Below are 20982 nucleotides of genomic sequence, written 5' to 3'. Positions count from 1 at the left end.
GCCTAGGAGTAAGAAATCATATATGGGGTTTTCCTCAAGTAGCATTGCCTCATCAAGGGGGCCTATTTTGCCCATCATTTTGTAATCGATCAAAGGGAATGTACAAAAAATCCCTCTTTTATTCACATTGTTTCACGCATAAATTAGATTGTCCCCTCATAAAGGTATCAATAAAGGGGGGCTTTTACGACACCACCTTTTCTTTGTCCACCTTTTGACCAATTTTCCTTATAAAATGACCTATAGTAAGATAAATCAAGATATTTCTTTTCATTCCTTATTTGTATCCTTTTATTGCCATTATTCAATGGTTATATGTATGGATGCTTTACTTGGTTATGTATTGTTTGTTTACTTGCTTGATGACCTAAGGTAGGGTGCATAGCTCATTACTCTTTGTAGCTTGGAATAATCTCTACATAGGTTTAACTACTCTTCATGTGGGTTCATAATGCTTCTTTTGCATGCTTTGATTATTTGATTTGAGTGAGAGAGAGTGTGTGGTCTTTTACGAGGGTTTCTTCATTGTGGGTAGCATTTCTTATTTGTATTTCTAAGGAGGAAATTCTCATACGAATAATGGGATTAGTGATATGTTGAAGGAGTTTAAAGTGAGTGACTAGTTGAGAAGAAATTACCAAAGAGCTCCTTTGTTGTTTTAGGAAAATAGGCTTCTATGCTAGGCAGCAAAGCCCCACAATAGTATAAATGGAGGGCTGAGTTCAAGCAATAAGCATTGTAAGTAAATATTCTGAAGCATAAGCCAAAACTATAAGAAAAATTATTTGTTTAACAAGTAGCAATGAAAGTTTGAAGAGCAAATCTATGAATAAACAAAAGATCATTCTTGTTAAATGTATTTCTATATGAGCTCCTTGGCAAGAATTGCCTCTATAACTTGATAGAGCTTAGGGATAGGAGGGTAGTATACATGAGTAGTAGCTCAAACACACTTTATATGGAGTGCAAAGATTTTAAGAAGTATTGAACCGAATAAAATGTCGTCATTGTTAGATGTATTGGGCATGCCATCCTTGAGGCCATTAAATTTCCTAGAAATTAGTGTCCTCTATCAAAGTCTAGTTTCTTAAAAGAAACCTCCATTTGGAAAAGTCAATCTAGTTGGGACCTTGTTTGTTATTGCAACTTGTTTCAACTTTTATAAGATGCTGGCCATATATCAATCAAAGAAATTGGAAAGATCCATCTACGAGTCACATATAATGTTGATTGGACTTTCCAAAAGCTAACTAACACTAGAAGAAGTTAGTAGTTTCCTTTTTATATTTAGAATTTGAAAAAAGACTACAAGGATATGGAGGTATAGCGACGGCAGTTTTCGATGCAAAATAGCGACGTCGCTATTAGTGATGCTAATAGCGACGCTAATAGCAACGGTACTCAGACGAAAAAAACGCAGGCCGAAACCCGAGCGCGTTATTTTGCACGCATACACGAAAGAGAGAGCGAAAGGAGAGCGAATGTCTTGCATTTGAGAGGGAGAGGGAGAAAGAAAGATTCTCATTGCCGCCGCCGTCGTTCGCGAAGAAAAGGAGGAAGTGTACAAAGGGTGAAGAGGAGCCGTCGTTGCGAAGAGGAGCCGCCAAACCCTTCTTCGAGCCTTTACGGTGAGTGAATTGTTCCTTCTTGCTTTGTTTTTGTGTTTTCTCTTTCTCTTTTACTTGTTTTTGTTAAAATTCATGTGTATTGAGAGAGGGAGAGGGAAATGAGAGAGAAAGAGAGGGAGAGGAAGAGGGAGGGAGAGAAACGAGAGAGGGAGAGGAAGAGGGAGAGGGAGGGAGAGGAAATGAGAGAGGGAGGGAGAGGAAGAGGGAGAAGGAGAGGGAGGGAGAGGAAGAGAGAAAAAACATTAAATACAATAGGGAAAGGGAGAAAGAGAGGGAGAAGAAGAGAGAGGGAGAGGGAGAGGGAGGGAGAGGAAATGAGAGAGGGAGAGGAATATAGAAAAAACATTAAACATAATACGGAAAGAGAGAGGGAGAGGGTGAGTGTGAGGGAGGGAGAGGAAATGAGAGAGGGAGAGGAAGAGAGAAAATGAAAGAAGAAACGAGAGAAAGAGGGAAAAAACATCAAACATAATAGGAAAAGAGAGAAAGAGAGGATGAGGGTGAGGGAGGGAGAGGAAATAGGGAAAGAGAGAAAGAGAGGGAGAGGGTGAGGGAGGGAGAGAAAATGAGAGAAAGAGAGGAAGAGAGAAAAGGAAATGAGAGAGGGAGAGGAGAGAGAAAAAACATTAAACATAATAGGGAAAGAGAGAAAGAGAGGGAGAGGGAGAGGAAGAGGGACAGAGAGGGAGAGGAAAGAGTGGGAAACATTAAACATAATAGGGAAAGAGAGAGGGAGAGGAAGAGAGAAAAAACATTAAACATAATAGGGAAAGAGAGAAAGAGAGGGTGAGGATGAGGGAGGGAGAGGAAATAAGAGAGGGTTGAGAGAGTTGTGCCAACAAGTTTTTTGGCACAACGTCTTAGATCATTGAAAAAACATACCAGAGGGGAGTAAGGACTACATAGTAGCATCCTTGCATGAGGAGTTTCCGGTACCATCCCCAAGAGATAGGTTTTCTATGGGCTGGATGATGGAGTGCATGCATGCATATATGTCACATAGACGATCGGATGCACGCAAGGCACTCAAGAGTAGGGCTGCAAAGCCCGAGTGGCTAGATGCGGACAACTAGCGCCAACTGAGGGAGGAGGCTACAGATTCTCTAGAATGTTGGAGTCAGTAGTGTGAGGCGGCGAGGGCACGAATATAGGCCAGAGTGGTCCATCATCTTGGGAGTGGCGAGCCACAAGTCATATCTGGAGGATTTTGTAAGTTTTTCTTTTGTTTTGCTTGCTTATTTTTTTGCAATATCCTTTGTACTGACAATCGTGTTTCTAACAGTTAGTATTTTGTTTCCTTTGCAGCATTCCATTACAAATCATGATTCGACCGGCCTTGAGACTCGATATATAGAGAGGCACGGTCTCACTGCATCGATCGACCGATTGTATGGACGCAGGGGCCCTGTAAGTCACTCATCTTTCTTGTCCGTAGTTACCATGTTTAATTAGAATGCATTATTGTATGGTGGATTGATGTGTAGTTGTTTCTTTTTTTACAGAGTCAGTTCGATGCTCCTTTGCGGCGGGACGAGCTTTCGGATGGCGAGGATCTATAGATCGCACTTGAATCCCTGGAGCTCATACACCTTTCTTTTTTGGTCACCTGATCTGTGTAGACATTTTCTATGTAGTAGTGATATCTTGCCATGATTGTACCAGTCGCTTTCATTATGTGATCACGTATTTATTTCATGTATCAGTGTTATGATTTAAGTATACTTTGTCTTTATTTACACGAGCATTGTACACAGTGCAGAAACTATTTTGTTTGGCCCCATAATTTTTTTTTCCTATTACCGTCGCTATTAGCGTCGCAAATTTACCTGCACGCGTCGTTTGGTGTCGTTATTAGCATCGCAAAGCGTCGTTAGCAGCGTTGTATCAACGTCGCATTTGCTGATAACGATGCTAATACCGACTGTTCTATGGCGTCGCCAATAACGATGCTTTTTGCGACGACGGGAGCAAATTTCTTTATTTATATTTTTGTCGCTTTTAACGTCGGTATAAGGCCTATATCTTGTAATGAAATGAGCACATATTACGAGAAATTGTTAGGCCATTACTAAGCAAGACATCAAGATGACCTTGAAATTGTGCGGATAGTACTACCAGATTGAACGAATGTTACTAATAAAGTTGTAACTTTTAGCTTGAAAGTTGTCTTAAGTGCCAATTTTTAAAGGTTAAATAAGCCAAGTCAGGTCATTTTCATATGAAACTTTTTCAAATAAAGTTTACAAAAGACTTGACAATACGACAAATGCTAGACCTTCAAATGCCCAAAGAGACAAGAACATCCTTTGGAAATAGATAAGAACATTCTTTTTGTGACTTGTACCAATCGAGATAACTGGTTTTCGTATGTGCTAAGAGCTTGATGGCGTTGATGTAATCATTAAACTACCTCCGAATTCACTTTTTGTAAATGCTCCTCGTCAAATCCCATGGTGGCATCGAGTCCTCGCTTTTCAAACTTCAAAGGCTTCCTCGAACCTCACTTTCGCTTGTTTACACATATATGCGGCTAGGAAATGCCTCAAGAGTAGTAAGTAGTCTAGAGATTCCGATTAGAAGGGGATGCTTGAATGGAATGTATTCTGAGTGCGCTGATCTTTACAAGTTTAGTTTTGCATAAGCAAACTTTTGCCAAGTCTAGAAATAGTAGATGTACATGCGAGAGTTTATTGTTAAGCATGGCGGAAATTGCATGTGAAGGGAGGGAGACGATAATCAAGGTTTAATGCCATCTCAAATTTCAAATACTCATTGTCAAGGCGGGGGTGTCTAATTATCATTATCATTGGATGGCAGAGGCTAATTTGCGCGTTGTTGCATGCACGTGTGGTGGTGGAAGTGGGTGGGGATGCGTTCCCCGCATGATCGAAGAAACTGATCTGGCATTCCCCGCCGCGCCACAGCGCCATTTCTTGGATCATACGTAAATATAATTCCCCGCATGATCGAAGAAATTGATCTCCTTCATCACAGCAGCACGGAAGAGCGAGAGCGCCTCACCCCAATCGTACCATCGGTATTGCTGGTCCCATTCATCCATTCGAGCAGCTTGTCTTCGAGCACTAGAGCCATCGTCACGATTCTCGTCCACCCAAACCGCGTATGGATTATTATAAGTGCTGCTGCTGCTGGACGTTGAGCGCTGCTGCGCCACGATGGGGTACAGATCTCCGGTCAAATTGTTCCACAGCTTCACGCAAGCGTAGGTTGCAATCAAGACGTTGGGGGGGTACGCCTGCATCGTATCTTCTATGAAGCTCACATACTCCATGACCGCTTCCCGCGCAATAACACCATATTCATCCCTCCTATCATCCTTCACATTCCACCCATCAAACAAGGCGCTCGAACAGCGTTGATATCCCGACACGCTGCTGCTTGCATACTCCCTTACTTCCTCATCCACGCTAGCATTCTTTGCGAGCTGCCCCCACAATTGCGCTACTATGCGACAGTAGACAGCATCTTGCAGGACGTAGTTTCCATAAAAGTTGGGATTCATGTCTCCCTTGGCAACCCCTGCAATAAAGGTCGTATTCCATGCCTAATGCATATTATCCAAGGTTTACATTAGAGGAAATCCAATATATTTTGTTCAGCAAGAGCAACGTTGCATGCCTGCCTACATATTGTGCACATACATGCCATGATAGAAATTTATTCTGTCATCTCACAGATTTTGCACGTATAATCTCATGCCTTCACTCATTTCATCTGACAAGCCATGATAAAGTGTGCAAGCCACTTCAAGTAGTGGAGATATCAATTTTCTCTTCTCTACTACCATGTTGTATTCCTTAATGATGCATGTAGGATCTTATGCTCTAGATCATCAAATGCAATGAGCCACTCAAGTGTGCTTGTGATTGAAAGCAATCCAAGTTTCATTTTATAATGACACATTAAAGTGTGGCCATAACTTAAGTGTCCAAATTTTCATTTTGTATTGTTTAGGATGCTCAATTTGTAGATTTGTGATCTAACGCTCTATGTTGTTTCATGCAAAAGGCCATTTTGTATTGTTTAGGATGTTCAATTTCTAGATTTGTGATGTAACGCTCTATATTGTCGTTTCATGCAAAGGGCCATTACACAGTGCTCACTCATCTTTAAAGGGGCTAAATATCATTTTCATTTTTCTACAGTGTTAAATTTATAAATTATGCACTTAAGATCTCATGCTTTAGGCCATCGCACATAACAAGTTATCTAAAGTGTGCTCTTCACGGAAAGTGGCCCAACTATACTTTTCTTTTATCTATGATCTTGAATATTCGATACAATATAATGCATGCACATATGATCTCACACTTTGGGTCACTTTATGTAGCAAGCCACCTAAGTGTTCTTGCTTCTTGAATAGTCCCAATTTTCATTTGCTTGTGTTTTTTATGTTAACTTGGTAAAGTATGCATGTACATTCTCATGATGTACATCATTTTGCATGGCAAGCCACTACTCGTTCACTTATGTTGAAATGGAAAGTTGATTGGCCATTTTTCTACTCCATGGATACATTTTAGCATGAATCATGGGATGCCCTGTTGGTGATTTTCATCACAATGTGTAGTTACGCCTACTATAGCTAGCCTAATTTAGTAGCTCGCCCATCATATTTTGCACTATTACATTATTAATTTTATGCTACCACTTATTTAAAAATAGTAGCAAAGGGAAGTCCAAACCTAGGCAGAACTTTAGTTATATTTTGAGTTTAGCAGAGTAAGAGTCTCACCATAATTCTTTGATGTGCGCTATCCACCAATTGTTGTACTCTGATTCACATGGTTTATTAAACAAGAATGTAATTTTAAGAAATTCAAATGGTAATTAACTTAAAGTATCTAATTGACAAGCCGGTTTAATTTAGTGGTGGCTAAAGCATGGTTGAAAATATTTATTGTGTGGTTATGAGAAAATGTATTGGCAAGTTTAGTATTTTGGGTATGTTTTATAAGATGATGCTTACAAGTCTTTCCAAAATGAATGGTTGAAGGGTCTTCCTTTGCAAGTTTATCAAAGTTTGAGAGAGTAATTCGTGTAGCCATAAAGTAGACTTGTGTTGTCACCGGCTTTAAAAGTCGAGTTTGAAGCAAACAAAATCTAAAATCTTATGGAAGTAGAAATCAAAAGAATAAATGGCCTGGCCTCTCTCCCACATCCACCGGCGGGAGTCCAAAGCGCATTCGTTACTGACTTTGTGCATTCTCATACAAAATTTGCATCGTAATTTTGGAAATCAAATAGATTGATCAGGGATGGGTAGAAAAAGGACCTTTGGGAGTAAGTCCACCGCCCCATTCCATATATATTCTGATAAATTCAGGCCTTGCTTTGCGTTAAGATCCCGATTGCAAGCACCGTGGAATTGGTTCTTCGTGACATCTCCTGCAAATAATTCCATCACAAGTATCATATTCTGCAACGTCATACAAGAAGTATGCTTTGCAAGCTCATAGAGATGGCTTTGTGTAGAGTGATTGGTTGAGGTAAGTATGACTAAGAGCGTTATAATATTCGACGTAAGTATGACCATTAACTACTGAATATGTGTGTGTGTAGATCAGTGATTTCTCTCTTTCTAGACGCCATAGAATCGGCGAAATACAACAAGGCATGGAGGCTTACTGCGATCGTCGGCCTTCACAACAGAAAAGAGGCCCCCCATGGACAGGAGCACCGCCATTGCTACGCAGGAGTAGTTCCGCATTCTGCGAGAGAGAGAGAGAGAGTGTGTGTGTGTGTGTGTGTGTGTTTTTGTGTGTGTGTGTGAGTTTCCTGCAATGTTGTTTCTACAGCCAATCACGACTTTTATAGGCAAAGACAAAAGGAGAGTTTTCCTGCAACTACAGAGGCCTTGGTTTTGAAGACCGGAAAACCCTTCTCCGGCCTTGGTTTTGAAGACTCCAAAACCCCTCTCAAAGGATTTTACCCTTTCGAGAAGGGTGTGACGCGTTATTCCCTTCAAAAGAAGAGCTGCAAATTTCGGGAAATGTTCAAAGCCTTCATAAATTAGTGTAATGAAAAGGCATGCTCAGATTTTCCTCTTCAAAAGATAATATAGCGTTGCCCTTCAAAACCAAGGTCAAATACTAATAACTAAATAAGAGTATACAAGTGATTGACCCACTACATATTCAAAGGGTGGTAACATAAGGACTCCGAACAATGAAAGTACCTCGAAAATTGACCGCCAAATCGAACCTTCTCATCAATACAAGTGATAATCTTTCTTAAAAGTATGCCAAAAGGCTTCAAAGTTCACATTATGAGCTACAGGAATGATTTGGTCCACTACCACTTTGTTGATACCATTTGATGTGAGACGAAAAGTAATCACATTGTTTCCTTCGCTTTGTAAAATATTCGTAACTTTGTACCAGTACCATACCCCATGATTTGCACCATGGATGAGTACAAAAAAATAGTTACTTATTCCTCCATTTTGAATCGCACCACCTTGTACCTAGTTTTCATCATAAACACAACGGATAAACATGAATAACTACTTTCACTCATGCTGCTAAGTTACAAAAGGTGATCGCATGTTGTAAGTGAGATAATCATGATCATCACATTGGATGTTGAATGTTTGGAATGTGTAAAGTGTTTGCTATAGTGTCGTTTAGCAAGACAACAATGATGGTTAGATCATATCCGAAGGACCCATAAACTTTATGCACATAGTTCACCCAACTTGAGTGTGTAATGTATGGTAAGTAAGCATGTTCCCTCCTAGCCCCATTGGTTAGGTTTGTAACGATTATAACTAGAGTGTAACCTAGTTCTTATATATGTAGTCATTAGTAACTCACTATTTTGTAATAGTAAAAGAGAAGATTGATACCATAAGCTAAGTCTATTATATCTTTTCTAATAAAAAAGATATAGACACATGCTTGAATGCCTCCAAGGTACCCTAGGATGCCTCTCCTTGGACTATTAGTTGAGAGAGGTAGCAATGGCAACAATGGCATTGATCCTAGGTGTAGATAGCATAGCTTGCAAGTTGAATGATCCACTCAATCCCTCCTTCTCAATGACCCTACCAAGGAGTTGCATGCTCAAGTGGGCAATAGCCAACACTTTCATGAGCAAACCACGTGAATATATGTATCCCTCCAAGTAATGCAATTAGCAAGACTTGAACCCACCACCATCTCACAATTATGAGCACAAGTTTCAACTACTAATCCTTTCATATTCTTATTTGTTTGTTGCTATGAAAAAAGTTATATTAGTGAATTAAATCTAACAAGAAAGAATGTTCTAGAACTACAACATTATACTTAATGACAATAGCATTTTTGAGACTTCTAGTAGCCTTTTTTACTATTAAACTCATAGACCAACTAGCACATGTGAGACTCCTAGTTGCCTTGTTATTATTAAAGTCATAGACCAACCAGCTAGGCAATCATCATCATCAAGAAAACAATAATATCAATGAAAAAAATATATATTTAGGGGAAACATGATGAGCACTCATTTCATAAACTCAATAAGGTGACATGGATGATTATCATTTGGCATTAGCCATCATTTCTTGTATGATAATAAAATTGAATATGGAGAGAGTTGAAGATATGTGAACTAAATCTCACCATGATTACCAAAAAGGTGACAACACATAGATATATTATATATCTATATTCCTCTTATCGTTGGTCTGATAGTTATCCTTGACCCAATACATCATGTGTGTTTGTACCACAAACATACAACAATATTCAATACAATATCATGTCAGCTTCTAACATAAATTATTTAATGCACATGACTAGGTGGTTTTCAGTTGGTCTTTTTGCAAGGAATTGGAAGACTAATAGCTTTCACTCTCACTCTCTCTTTTTTTACAATCCCAACTTGAATTTGATGAAATATGCATGCTTTCCCACAATCCCATTAAATTGCGCTATCCATGATGAAAGCTTCATTCTATCACAAGAAATGCAATAGTCTTTGTAACTTCCACACACATGATAATTTTAGATGCATGGCTTTGAGCATGGTGCCTTACCATAGAGCATGCCTTAGATCCAAATAAAAACAATTTTAGCTTATAATAAGACTCAAGAATTAGCTATTTTTTAATTGCGAATAGAGAGAAGAAAATGTGACATGTATGTAAGCAAATCATAAGAAGACAAAATGGTGTCTACTAGTAGGAGCATTAAATGGATAAGTTTCCCTACATAAAAGCATTATAAGGATATTTTTTTGCAAGACTGAAGAAATGTAAAACCAAATTGGAAGAAACTCATGTATTTAGTCGCAGTGAGAAATTCTCAATGGTTTTTGTGTTTTCAAAGTAGGCACAATCATAAGGATGCATCTCAAATACACTAAGTTAATAAGATGGTTTTGGGAGTCATCTTTTATGACTAGCATGTTTTTCTCAAGGGTATGTTATAATGGCAAGTTTCAAGCCATCATGAGGTCTTCAAGGATACCAAAGAATAATGACCAAAAGAATCTTCTTAATAATGAGTGTCTTAAATTCGAGAAGTGCAAGGTCTTTAACATCCATCTTGTATATGCCTAGTTGATTGTGGGAGTGGGGTGTCTTGATGATACAAGAGAAGAAGGTTAAATGGAGTAGTACATGCATAAGATCATGCCTTATTGGCATAAGGGAGATGCCATCATGATAAGGGAGGGTGATATCATCATAATTGTAGAGGCAATGCCCTCATAATGTGTTGCTTGTGGAGCATGAAAACCTAAAGCATGTCGCCTATTTTTTGGAGGATATGGAGATCACCTACAAGCTATTATTGGCCAAAGAAGAGATTCTGAGGATGAGCATGATGATTGCATAGGAGGAGAGAGGATAGTTGCAAGTTTTGGGGAGGTTTTGAGGCTACTAGGGTCTATGTAGGTGCTACTATAATAGCCTTTATAAGCTATGGAGGTGCTAATTGTGAGGGAGAAGACACTAAATATGGGGGAGATATTAGAGGGGAGGAGATGATGAAGTATACATGACTCATGAGCTATTAGACAATAAGAGTCATTGTTTTCTATTTTCTTCTTTTTTTTTTGGGGGGGTTGCAATATATTGATAAGGAGTCACATATGTAGAGGAGGAGATAGTAAACCTATATATATGTCCCTTATCCTAATCTCTCAATGTGCTTGCCTCTACCAAATTTGTGTGTGTGCGTGCGCGCGCATGCTTATGACCCTTAATCTTTCTCTCTATGTGTGTCCCTCTCGATCTCCTTTTTTGTTTGTGCCTAAATATCTCTATGTGTGTCCCTCTCAATCTCCTTTTTTGTTTGTGCCTAAATATCTCTCTTTCTTTGTGTGTACATGTGTCTCTTATATAGGATTGTCTCTCTTTATATGTGTGTCCCTCTCAATCTCCTTTTTTGTTTGTGCCTAAATATCTCTCTTTCTTTGTGTGTACATGTGTCTCTTATATAGGATTGTCTCTCTTTATATGTGTGTTCACACACACACACACACACACACACACACACACACACACACACACACACACACACACACACACACACACACACACACACACACACACACACACACACACACACACACACACACACACACACACACACACACACACACACACACACACACACACACACACACACACACACACACACACACACACACACACACACACACACACACACACACACACATACACACACACACACACACACAGTAATTAGAGAGAGATGGGAATGCAATCAAGGTAGGATTTATAAGTATTTATCAAAGGACTAAAGGCATGGCTTTAATGATTAATGCTTCAAAAAAACTCTCATCCACCCATAGTAAATAATTCATCAATGAGATGACTACACTCAAGCTTAAAATATATTCTTATATGATTTCAATTTGAGAAGCATTATGACTCAATAAAGAAGAGAGAGAAAGAGAGAAGAGACGGATATGAAAATAAATTTTTGATGAAGGAGAAGAGAAGAGAGAGTGAAGAGATAAAAATAATATTTGACAAGAGAGAAGATAGAAAAAGTAATTGCTAACCAATTTTGTATATGTATGTTGTTTGTATGTGAGGCATAGTATATTGTGACCAGAAAAGGAACTCTCCTACAATACTACAATGCTACCATTGGCGCCCACAATTGTGACTCAAAAAGTTCTAGCAACTCTCCCCCTACAATACTACAATACCACCATTGGGCCTCTCCTACAATAACTTAAAAAGACACCTCTCTAGCCAAAAGATTTTCCATATGTCAACAATTAGTTGAAAAAGACACGTCTTCTTTCTCATCATTAATTATTTTTATCAACCCCATCTCTCTCTCTTCCCCTTCTCTCTCATCAAACAATTATTTTTCTCTCTCTCTCATCCTTCTCTTCTCTGTCATTCCTAATGCTCCTCAAATTGAATCTCCTCAACTTCAAAGTATCTAAGAATATGTTTTTATTATTATGACTAGGCATCCCATTGATGAATTCCTTGTAGATGTAGATTAGAGTTTTTAGGAGCAATAATCGTTAAAGCCATGGCTCTAGTCCTTTGACATATAGTAGAGAAATCTACCTTGATTATGTCCCCTGCCCCCTCATCTTTCTCTCATAAAAAAACTACACACACACACACACACACACACACACACACACCCATGCACACATACACTTACACATGTATATTGGAAGTCCAAACACATACAGCAGTACTAGTTTTCGATCCTTTATGTTACTAATACACAAGCACAAATAGTCAAAACACACACACACACACACACTCTCTCTCTCTCTCTCTCTCTCTCTCTCTCTCTCTCTCTCTCTCTCTCTCTCTCTCTCTCTCTCTCTCTCTCTCTCTCTCTCTCATCCTATTTGTACTTACCTCTACACACTTAGTACTAAAGTTATCACAATAAGTAGACCTTTTATTTGCCAACAATATAAGTTTTTACCCATCTTGAGCTTAGTCTTAGTTCCTCCTAAAGTAATGATACACACATTCGATTTCTTGTCCATTCTCACTGTTCTTGTATTTTCACAAGCATTCATTCTCATAGAAAACTATTTTTATCTTCATAAATTTTTAACTTTTGGGATCATATATCTTAAATAATGTGATAAACCTATATTTTTTCTTAATGGCATATCGCTATGTTAATCTTTACAAGTCATAGATATTAGTTGCACATTTTTGCGCACACACACACACACACACACACGTGACTAGGATAGTCATTATGTTACTTGGTTTGCTGACATATCTCTCATAAAAAGACACTCTCACATGCATGTGCATGTGCACATGTATGTACCCTCCCTCCCTCCCCTCTGTGTGTGTGTGTGTGTGTGTGTGTGTGTGTGTGTGTGTGTGTGTGTGTGTGTGTGTGTGTGTGTGTGTGTGTGTGTGTGTGTGTGTGTGTGTGTGTGTGTGTGTCTCTCTCTCTCTTGTGGTCAAACTCAAGTAGATATATGCAATAACAATTGCACGACATGTTACAAGTGTAGAGGCAAGATCTATGTAGGAAGCTAAAGCACAGCCTGGATGTGGTACAAGATGATCGAGGTGTATGATCCAATGTCGTAGAAGGCTAGGGGATGTAAGAGGGTCAAGAAGGGGGACACATGGAGGGTGTGCTAGAGCAAGTGTGGCCTGGTGATTGGTGATGACACATGGCAGGTGGTGAGACTAAGGTGGCATGTAAGGCCAACATTGCAGTGGTGGCCCTAGATGGTAGAGATAGTGTCATGGAGGAGGATGGATGACAATGAGAGGAAGTGAAAAAGGGAGTGGATTTCATATTGATGATGGTGTGGCAGTGTCATTGTTGAGTAGGGCTTGTCCCATCAATTGTTTGGATTTCCACCCCTTTGCCCGATGAAGTGTATCATGCTTATCTCGCTACACACCATCAGTGTTAGATATGCTCAATGCCCCACCCTCGTAAGGTGCCACCAATGATCCGTGGTGCTCAAAGTTGTAGGGCCCCCATTATGAGGAGAAGCCATGTGTGAGCACAGACATTGGGTGGATACTGACTTGTATGTCAGATGAGGTTTATGTGACCAGATGGCCAAAAGGTGACCTTTGTGGATCTAGCCTTTGGGGTTAGATAGAGTATCTATGTTGGTAGCAACTTAAGGCGCAATGTATCAAGTTGCAAGGTGTGGGAGTTATCAAGGACCCTTATTTTCAGATCTAGGGGTTGTGGAAGTGGCCCTGGCTAGAGGGTCTCAGGGGGTCCAACGGCCCCCTAACCGGGGTCCAAGGGCAGCACCCTCGACTCGATGATAAAGGAAATATTTCCTAGAATATTCTTGGTCGACTAGGGAAGGTTCATAATATAGTCAAACATGTCAACTAGGCTACCTTCCCGGGCTATAAACAGAAGACCCCTCTAAAGGTATCCTAAATCCATAATTTACCCTGTCAGAGTTTATCCAGCTACCCTAAGCTCTTTGCCTATCAAGACAAATTTAGAGAGAGAGAGAAGAAGAAGAATTTGGAGAGAGAGGGAGGGAGGAAGGGAGGGATGTGTGTGTGTGATTTGAAAAGAGAGAGATAGAGACAAAAATAAATAAAATAAAAATGTAAAGAGAGAAAAAAATTTAGATATGTGGAGAGAGAGAGAGAGAGGGAGGGAGGGAGAGGTGTTAGATATGCTCAATGCCCCACCCTCATAAGGTGCCACCAATGATCCATGGTGCTTAAAGTTGTAAGGCCCCCATTATGAGAAGAAGCCAAATGTGAGTCCGGACATTGGTTGAGTCTTGACTTGTATATCAAATGAGGTCTATGTGACCGAATGGAAAAAAGGTAACCATTGTGGGTCTAATCTTTGGGTTGGACTGAGTAGTTAAGCTGGTAGCAACTCGATGCACATTACATCGAGTTGCGAGGTAAGGAAGTTAAAAGGGGCCCCTATTTTGGGGTCCGGGGGCCGCAAAAGTGGCCGATGGCTGGGGGGGTCCCAAGGGGGCCACTGGCCCCCGACGGTAAAGAGAATATTTCTTGGAATATTCCTTGGTCGACTAGTGGAGGCTCATATGGTAGGTCGGTCATGCTGACCTAACCGCCTTCACGGGCTATAAAAGCTAAACCCTTCATAGCCACATCGATCATCTATCTTTCACCCAGTCAGAGTTGTTCCAACTAGCCTTAAGCTCTTCACCTATCTTTTGTCTAGATCGCCATCTAAGCTTCACTATGGAAGTGCATGGGTGGACAGAGCCATCTTTGTATCAGTTGTTTGGAGCTAAAGAAATTTTCTAATTCTCCTCTTATTTGTTGTATACTCTCTATCTCTATCTCTTTCTCAGATTGTGTTCACTACGCCGTGTAATTTTTACATGGTATCAGAGCCTAGGGGGCTCTAGGGATCGAAGAGTGCGCAAGAGGCAATGGCTTCAATAGTAAAGAGGAACAATGTCGTCTTTCAGAAGCGGTTCTGGCACATCAAGAAGCGGTGCAAGAGGTGGTGCTGCTGTACCAGCTATTCAAACACTAAGGATTCATCCACCAACCTTCAACGAATGAAAGTTAGATGATCTTATATGAGCTTGGAAACGAAGGAATGCAGATGCATTGTGTGCCTTAATTACAAGCTGTTCTGACAGTGTTCTGACTTTGATTCAGCATACAACCAAAGCATCAAAGGCTTGGAATGTACTGAGGAGTTAGTATGAAACATGAAACCAAACAAGGATTCAAAACTTGGAGAATCAGCTAGTAGCGGAGAAGTTTGCTAAAGGAGAGACAACTGAAGCATTCATCACTCGAATTAAGAATCTGCTCGACCAGATGGTTGGTGCTGGGATACAAAAGACTAGCGAGGAGCTAGCGAGGAGATGTCTTCGGATTTGTCCACAAAAGTCTGATGGACTAGTAACTGCCCTTAATACTCAGGTGATACCTCAAGCTTTGAGTTTTGAGGAGTTTTGTGCGTTATTGCTGGAGGAGGAGTTGAGGCTGAAAGCCTAAGAATGAAGTAACAATGGAGATGCTGCATTCTCTACCAATGCAAAAGGCAAAGGTTGTTCCTCCACCAAAAATGATGGTAACAAAAGAAGAAGGGCAATAAGAAGAAGTTTCAAGGAGAGTGCTTCTACTGCAAGAGGAAAGGACATGCAATCACAGATTGTTGTGTCAAGAAGGCAGATGAAAAGAATGGTACCCTTAAAAGTAAAGGGAAAGAGACAGCCAATAGGGCTGAAGCAGAGTTGGAGTTATTCATGGCGACCATTGAGGAGGTGTGCTCCTTGGCTCAAGAAGAATCTACCACTGACTCATGGGTGTTGGATAGTGGGGCCTCCCATCACTTGACCAACAAGAAAGATCTATATAGTTCTATGCAGCCTCTACAAGAATCCATCACTATGACAGTTGGAAATGATGCAAAATGCCCTGTTGCAGGCACAAGTACTATTTCATTTGTTGCTACAAATGGTGATGTCAAAAAGCTTTCAAATGTGTTGTATGTTCCCAAAATTAGGAGAAATCTGTTTGCTGGCATAATTGATCTTGGTCATGAAGCGAGGTTCAAGAAGACAAGTGCAAAAATTCTTGACAGTGATGGCAAAGTTGTTGTCAAAGGAGAAAGAAGGAACAACCTATATGAGCTAAGTGCTCTTACAGCCACCATTGGAGTGGGCACAAGTAACCTTTGACATGAAAGGTTTAGACACATTGGATTTGCAATGTGAAAGGAGATGCAAAAGTAAGGTATGGTTGCTCACCTACCTGCAATGACTGAATTGAAGGAACCATGTGAGGTGCATACTGACTTGTGCGGAAAGATGCCTACACGGGCCTTGGGGGGATCTTCTAATTTTATGTTGATTGTTGACGACTACAGTAGGAAGATGTGGGTATACTTCCTTCGTGATAAGGTTCGAGATTTTGGTAAGTTTAAATAATGGCTAACACTTGTTGAGAATGAAACAAGGAAAAGTGTGAAGAAATTTAGAACAAATGGTGGTGGTGAGTTCAACTCAAAGGAATTTGAAGACTTTTGCAAGAACAAAGGGATCAAGCATAAATTAACGACACATCACACACCTCAACAGAACGGTGTTGTGGAATGCAGGAATCACACCATTGTAGAGATGGCAAGATGCATGCTAAAGAGCAAGGGATTGCCTAATCATTTTTGGGCTGAAGCTGTAATATTACAGTCTACATTTTAAATTGGAGCTACACAAAGGCTCTCAAGGGAAAAATACCTCATGAGGCTTATACTGGTAAGAAACCATCTGTCTCACACTTCAGAATTTTTGGATGTGAGTGTTATACACATATTTCAGATGAGAAGAGAAACAAGTTACAACCAAAAATCAGAAAATGTATATTCTTGGGTTATAGTGATGAGCAGAAGGCTTACAAATTATATGACCAAGAAGCAAAGAAGATCATCATGAGCCGTGATGTGGTGTTCAAGAAGCAGCTACATACAGTGGAGGAGGAGAAGGCAAGTTCTTCCACTTTATCATCAAGTGAAGAAGTAGTCCACTATGAACCTGTCTCGAGGGTTGTCCCTATCCTTAAGGAGGAGGAAGCATCATCTTCTGATGATGAGGAAAAAGTTCACCAACCTGACATCACCCCATCGGAAAAGCCATTGCCGTGTTGGGTGAAGCAGGTCTATGACCACAATAATCCTATGCTCACATCTGTTGAGGAGAAGGCAGACGGACCAAGGAGGTCTCAGAGAACAGAGGAGCAAAAGAGGGCTTCTGCTCACATAGTCAATATGGCCTTGATGGTTGAGATTATGAGAGAAGTAAAGGAGCCAACTGACTTAGAAGAAGCACTTGCAAATCTAGCATGGAAGGTAGCTATGCAAGCCGAGTATGACAGCATAATGAAGAATGGCACTTGGGAGCTAGTGGATCGACCAGCAAAGTGGATTATTGGCACCAAGTGGCTCTGGAAGGTAAAGTACAAGGCTGATGTAATATGTGCTCATTTCACTACAAGATATAGGTCTTATACCGACATTAAAAGCAACGAAAATGTAAATAAAGAAAATTTTCCCCGTCATCGCAAAAAGCGTCATTATTGGCGACGCCATAGAATAGTCGAGGTATCAGCGTCGTTATCAGCAAATGCGACGCTGATAGCAACGCAAATAGCAACGCTGATAACGACGCTTTGCGACGCCAATAACGACATGTGCAGGTAAATTTGCGACGCTAATAGTGACGGTAACATGGAAAAAAATTTTACAATGCTCGTGTAAATAAAGACAAAGTATACTTAAATCATAACACTAATACATAAAATAAATACATGATCGCATAATGAAAGCGACTGTACAATCCCAGGGATTCAAGGGCGAGCTATAGATCCTCGCCATCCGAAAGCTCGTCCCGCCGCAAAGGAGCATCGAACTGACTCTGCAAAAAAAGAAACAACTACACATCAATCCACCATACAATAATGCATTCTAATTAAACATGGTAACTACGGACAAGAAAGATGAGTGACTTACAGGGCTCCTGCGTCCATACAATCGGTTGATCAATGCAGTGAAACTGTGCCTCTCTACATATCAAGTCTCAAGGCCGGTCGGATCGTGATTTGTAATGGAGTGCTGCAAAGGAAACAAAATACTAACTGTTAGAAACATGATTGTCAGTACAAAGGATATTGCAAAAAAATAAGCAAGAAAAACAAAAGAAAAACTTACAAAGTCCTCCAGATATGTCTTGTGGCCGCCACTCCCAAGATGATGGACCACTCCGGCCTCTACTCATGCCCTCGCCGCCTCACGCTGCTGACTCCAACATCCTGGAGAATCTGTAGCCTCCTCCCTCAATTGGCGCCAGTCGTCCGCATCTAGCCACTCGGGCTTTGCAGCCCTACTCTTGAGTGCCTTGCGTGTATCTGATTGTCTGTGTGACATATATGCATGCATGCACTCCATCATCCAGCCCATAGAAAACCTATCTGCTATGGATGGTACCGGAAACTCCTCATGCAAGGATGCTACTATGTAGTCCTTGCTCCCCTCTGGTATGTTTTTTCAATGATCTAAGACGTGCCGAAAAACTTGTTGGCACAACTCTCTCAACCCTCTCTCATTTCCTCTCCCTCCCTCACCCTCACCCTCTCTTTCTCTCTTTCCCTATTATGTTTAATGTTTTTTCTCTCTTCCTCTCCCTCTCTCTTTCCCTATTATGTTTAATGTTTCCCCCTCTTTCCTCTCCCTCTCTATCCCTCTTTCTCTCCCTCCCTCTCCCTCTCCCTCTCTTTCTTTCTTTCCCTATTATGTTTAATGTTTTTCTCTCTCCTCTCCCTCTCTCATTTCATTTTCTCTCTTCCTCTCTTTCTCTCATTTCCTCTTCCTCCCTCACCCTCTCCCTCTCTTTCTCTCTTTCTCTCTTTCCCTATTTTCTCTCCCTCCCTCACCCTCACCCTCTCTTTCTCTCTTTCCCTATTATGTTTAATGTTTTTTCCCTCTTTCTCTCGTTTCTTCTTTCATTTTCTCTCTTCCTCTCCCTCTCTCATTTCCTCTCCCTCCCTCTCCCTCTCCCTCTCATTTCCTCTCCCTCCCTCTCCCTCTTCCTCTACCTCTCTCATTTCCTCTCCCTCCCTCTCCCTCTCCCTCTCTTTCTCTCTCATTTCCTCTCCCTCTCTCAATACACATGAATTTTAACAAAAACAAGTAAAAGAGAAAGAGAAAACACAAAAACAAAGCAAGAAGAAACAATCCACTCACCGTAAAGGCTCAAAGAAGGGTTTGGCGGCTTCTCTTCGCGAGGGCAGCTCCTCTTCGCCCTCTGTACACTTCCTCCTCTTCTTCGCGAATGGCAGCGGCAATGATGAGAATGTTTCTTTCTCCCTCTTTCTCTCTTACTCTCCCTCTCCCTCTCAAATGCAAGATGTTCGCTCTCCCTTTCACTCTCTCTTTCGTGTATGTGCGCAAAATAACGCGCTCGGGTTTCAGCCCGCGTTTTTTTCGTCTGAGTACCATCGCTATTTGTGTCGCTAATAGCGACGCCGCTATTTTGCGTCGGAAATTTCCGTCGCTCTACCTCCATATCCTTGTAGTGTTTTTTTCAAATTCTAAATACAAAAAGGAAACTAGTAACTTCTTCTAGTGTTAGTTAGCTTTTGGAAAGTCCAATCAACATTATATGTGACTCGTAGATGAATCTTTCCAATTTCTTTGATTGATATATGGCCAACATCCTATAAAAATTGAAACAAGTTGCAATAACAAACAAGGTCCCAACTAGATTGACTTTTCCAAATGGAGGTTTCTTTTAAGAAACTAGACTTTGATAGAGGAGACTAATTTCTAGGAAATTTAATGGACTCAAGGATGGCATGCCCAATACATCTAACAATGACGACATTTTATTCGGTTCAATACTTCTTAAAAATCTTTGCACTCCATATAAAGTGTGTTTGAGCTACTACTCATGTATACTACCCTCCTATCCCTAAGCTCTATCAAGTTATAGAGGCAATTCTTGCCAAGGAGCTCATAGAGAAATACATTTAACAAGAATGATCTTTTGTTTATTCATAGATTTGCTCTTCAAACTTTCATTGCTACTTGTTAAACAAATAATTGTTCTTATAATTTTGGCTTATGCTTCAGAAGATTTACTTACAATGCTTATTGCTTGAACTCAACCCTCCATTTATACTATTGTGGGGCTTTGCTGCCTAGCATAGAAGCCTATTTTCCTAAAACAACAAAGGAGCTCTTTGGTAATTTCTTCTCAACTAGTCACTCACTTTAAACTCCTTCAACATATCACTAATCCCATTATTCGTATGAGAATTTCCTCCTTAGAAATACAAATAAGAAATGCTACCCACAATGAAGAAACCCTCGTAAAAGGGCACACACACTCTCTCACTCAAATCAAATAATCAAAGCATGCAAAAGAAGCATTATGAACCCACATGAAGAGTAGTTAAACCCATGTAGAGATTATTCCAAGCTACAAAGAGTAATGAGCTCTGCACCCTACCCTAGGTCATCAAGCAAGTAAACAAACAATACATAACCAAGTAAAGCATCCATACATATAACCATTGAATAATAGCAATGAAAGGATACAAATAAAGAATGAAAAGAAATATCTTGATTTATCTTACTATAGGTCATTTTATAAGGAAAATTGGTCAAAAGGTGGACAAAGAAAAGGTGGTGTCATAAAAGCCCCCCTTTATTGATACCTTTATGAGGGGACAATCTAATTTATGCATGAAACAATGTGAATAAAATAGGGATTTTTTGTACATTCCCTTTGATCGATTACAAAATGACGGGCAAAATAGGCCCCCTTGATGAGGCAATGCCACTTGAGGAAAACCCCATATATGATTTCTTACTCCTAGGCTCCTTTTCAT

At 40.3% G+C, this 20982-nt stretch overlaps 1 protein-coding gene across 1 annotated transcript; it reads right to left on the bottom strand.

Moving 5' to 3' along the window:
* Positions 1-4201: 4201 nt before the first annotated feature.
* Positions 4202-7645, bottom strand: LOC148031732 (uncharacterized). The gene is made up of 3 exons (XM_087685340.1): positions 7278-7645; positions 6925-7037; positions 4202-5193 (listed from the first exon to the last, which is right to left on the bottom strand). Exons 1-3 carry the CDS (start codon positions 7357-7359, stop codon positions 4567-4569), a joined length of 822 nt encoding a protein of 273 aa, XP_087541466.1. The 5' UTR covers positions 7360-7645; the 3' UTR covers positions 4202-4566.
* Positions 7646-20982: the final 13337 nt, after the last annotated feature.

Source organism: Lygodium microphyllum, chromosome 9 (genome assembly GCF_053477565.2).
Source record: "Lygodium microphyllum isolate KBCC chromosome 9, Lygodium_microphyllum_v1.1.10, whole genome shotgun sequence".
NCBI lineage: Eukaryota > Viridiplantae > Streptophyta > Polypodiopsida > Schizaeales > Lygodiaceae > Lygodium > Lygodium microphyllum.
Note: the sequence above shows the minus strand (reverse complement) of the source record. Positions and strands in the feature narration are given on the sequence as shown.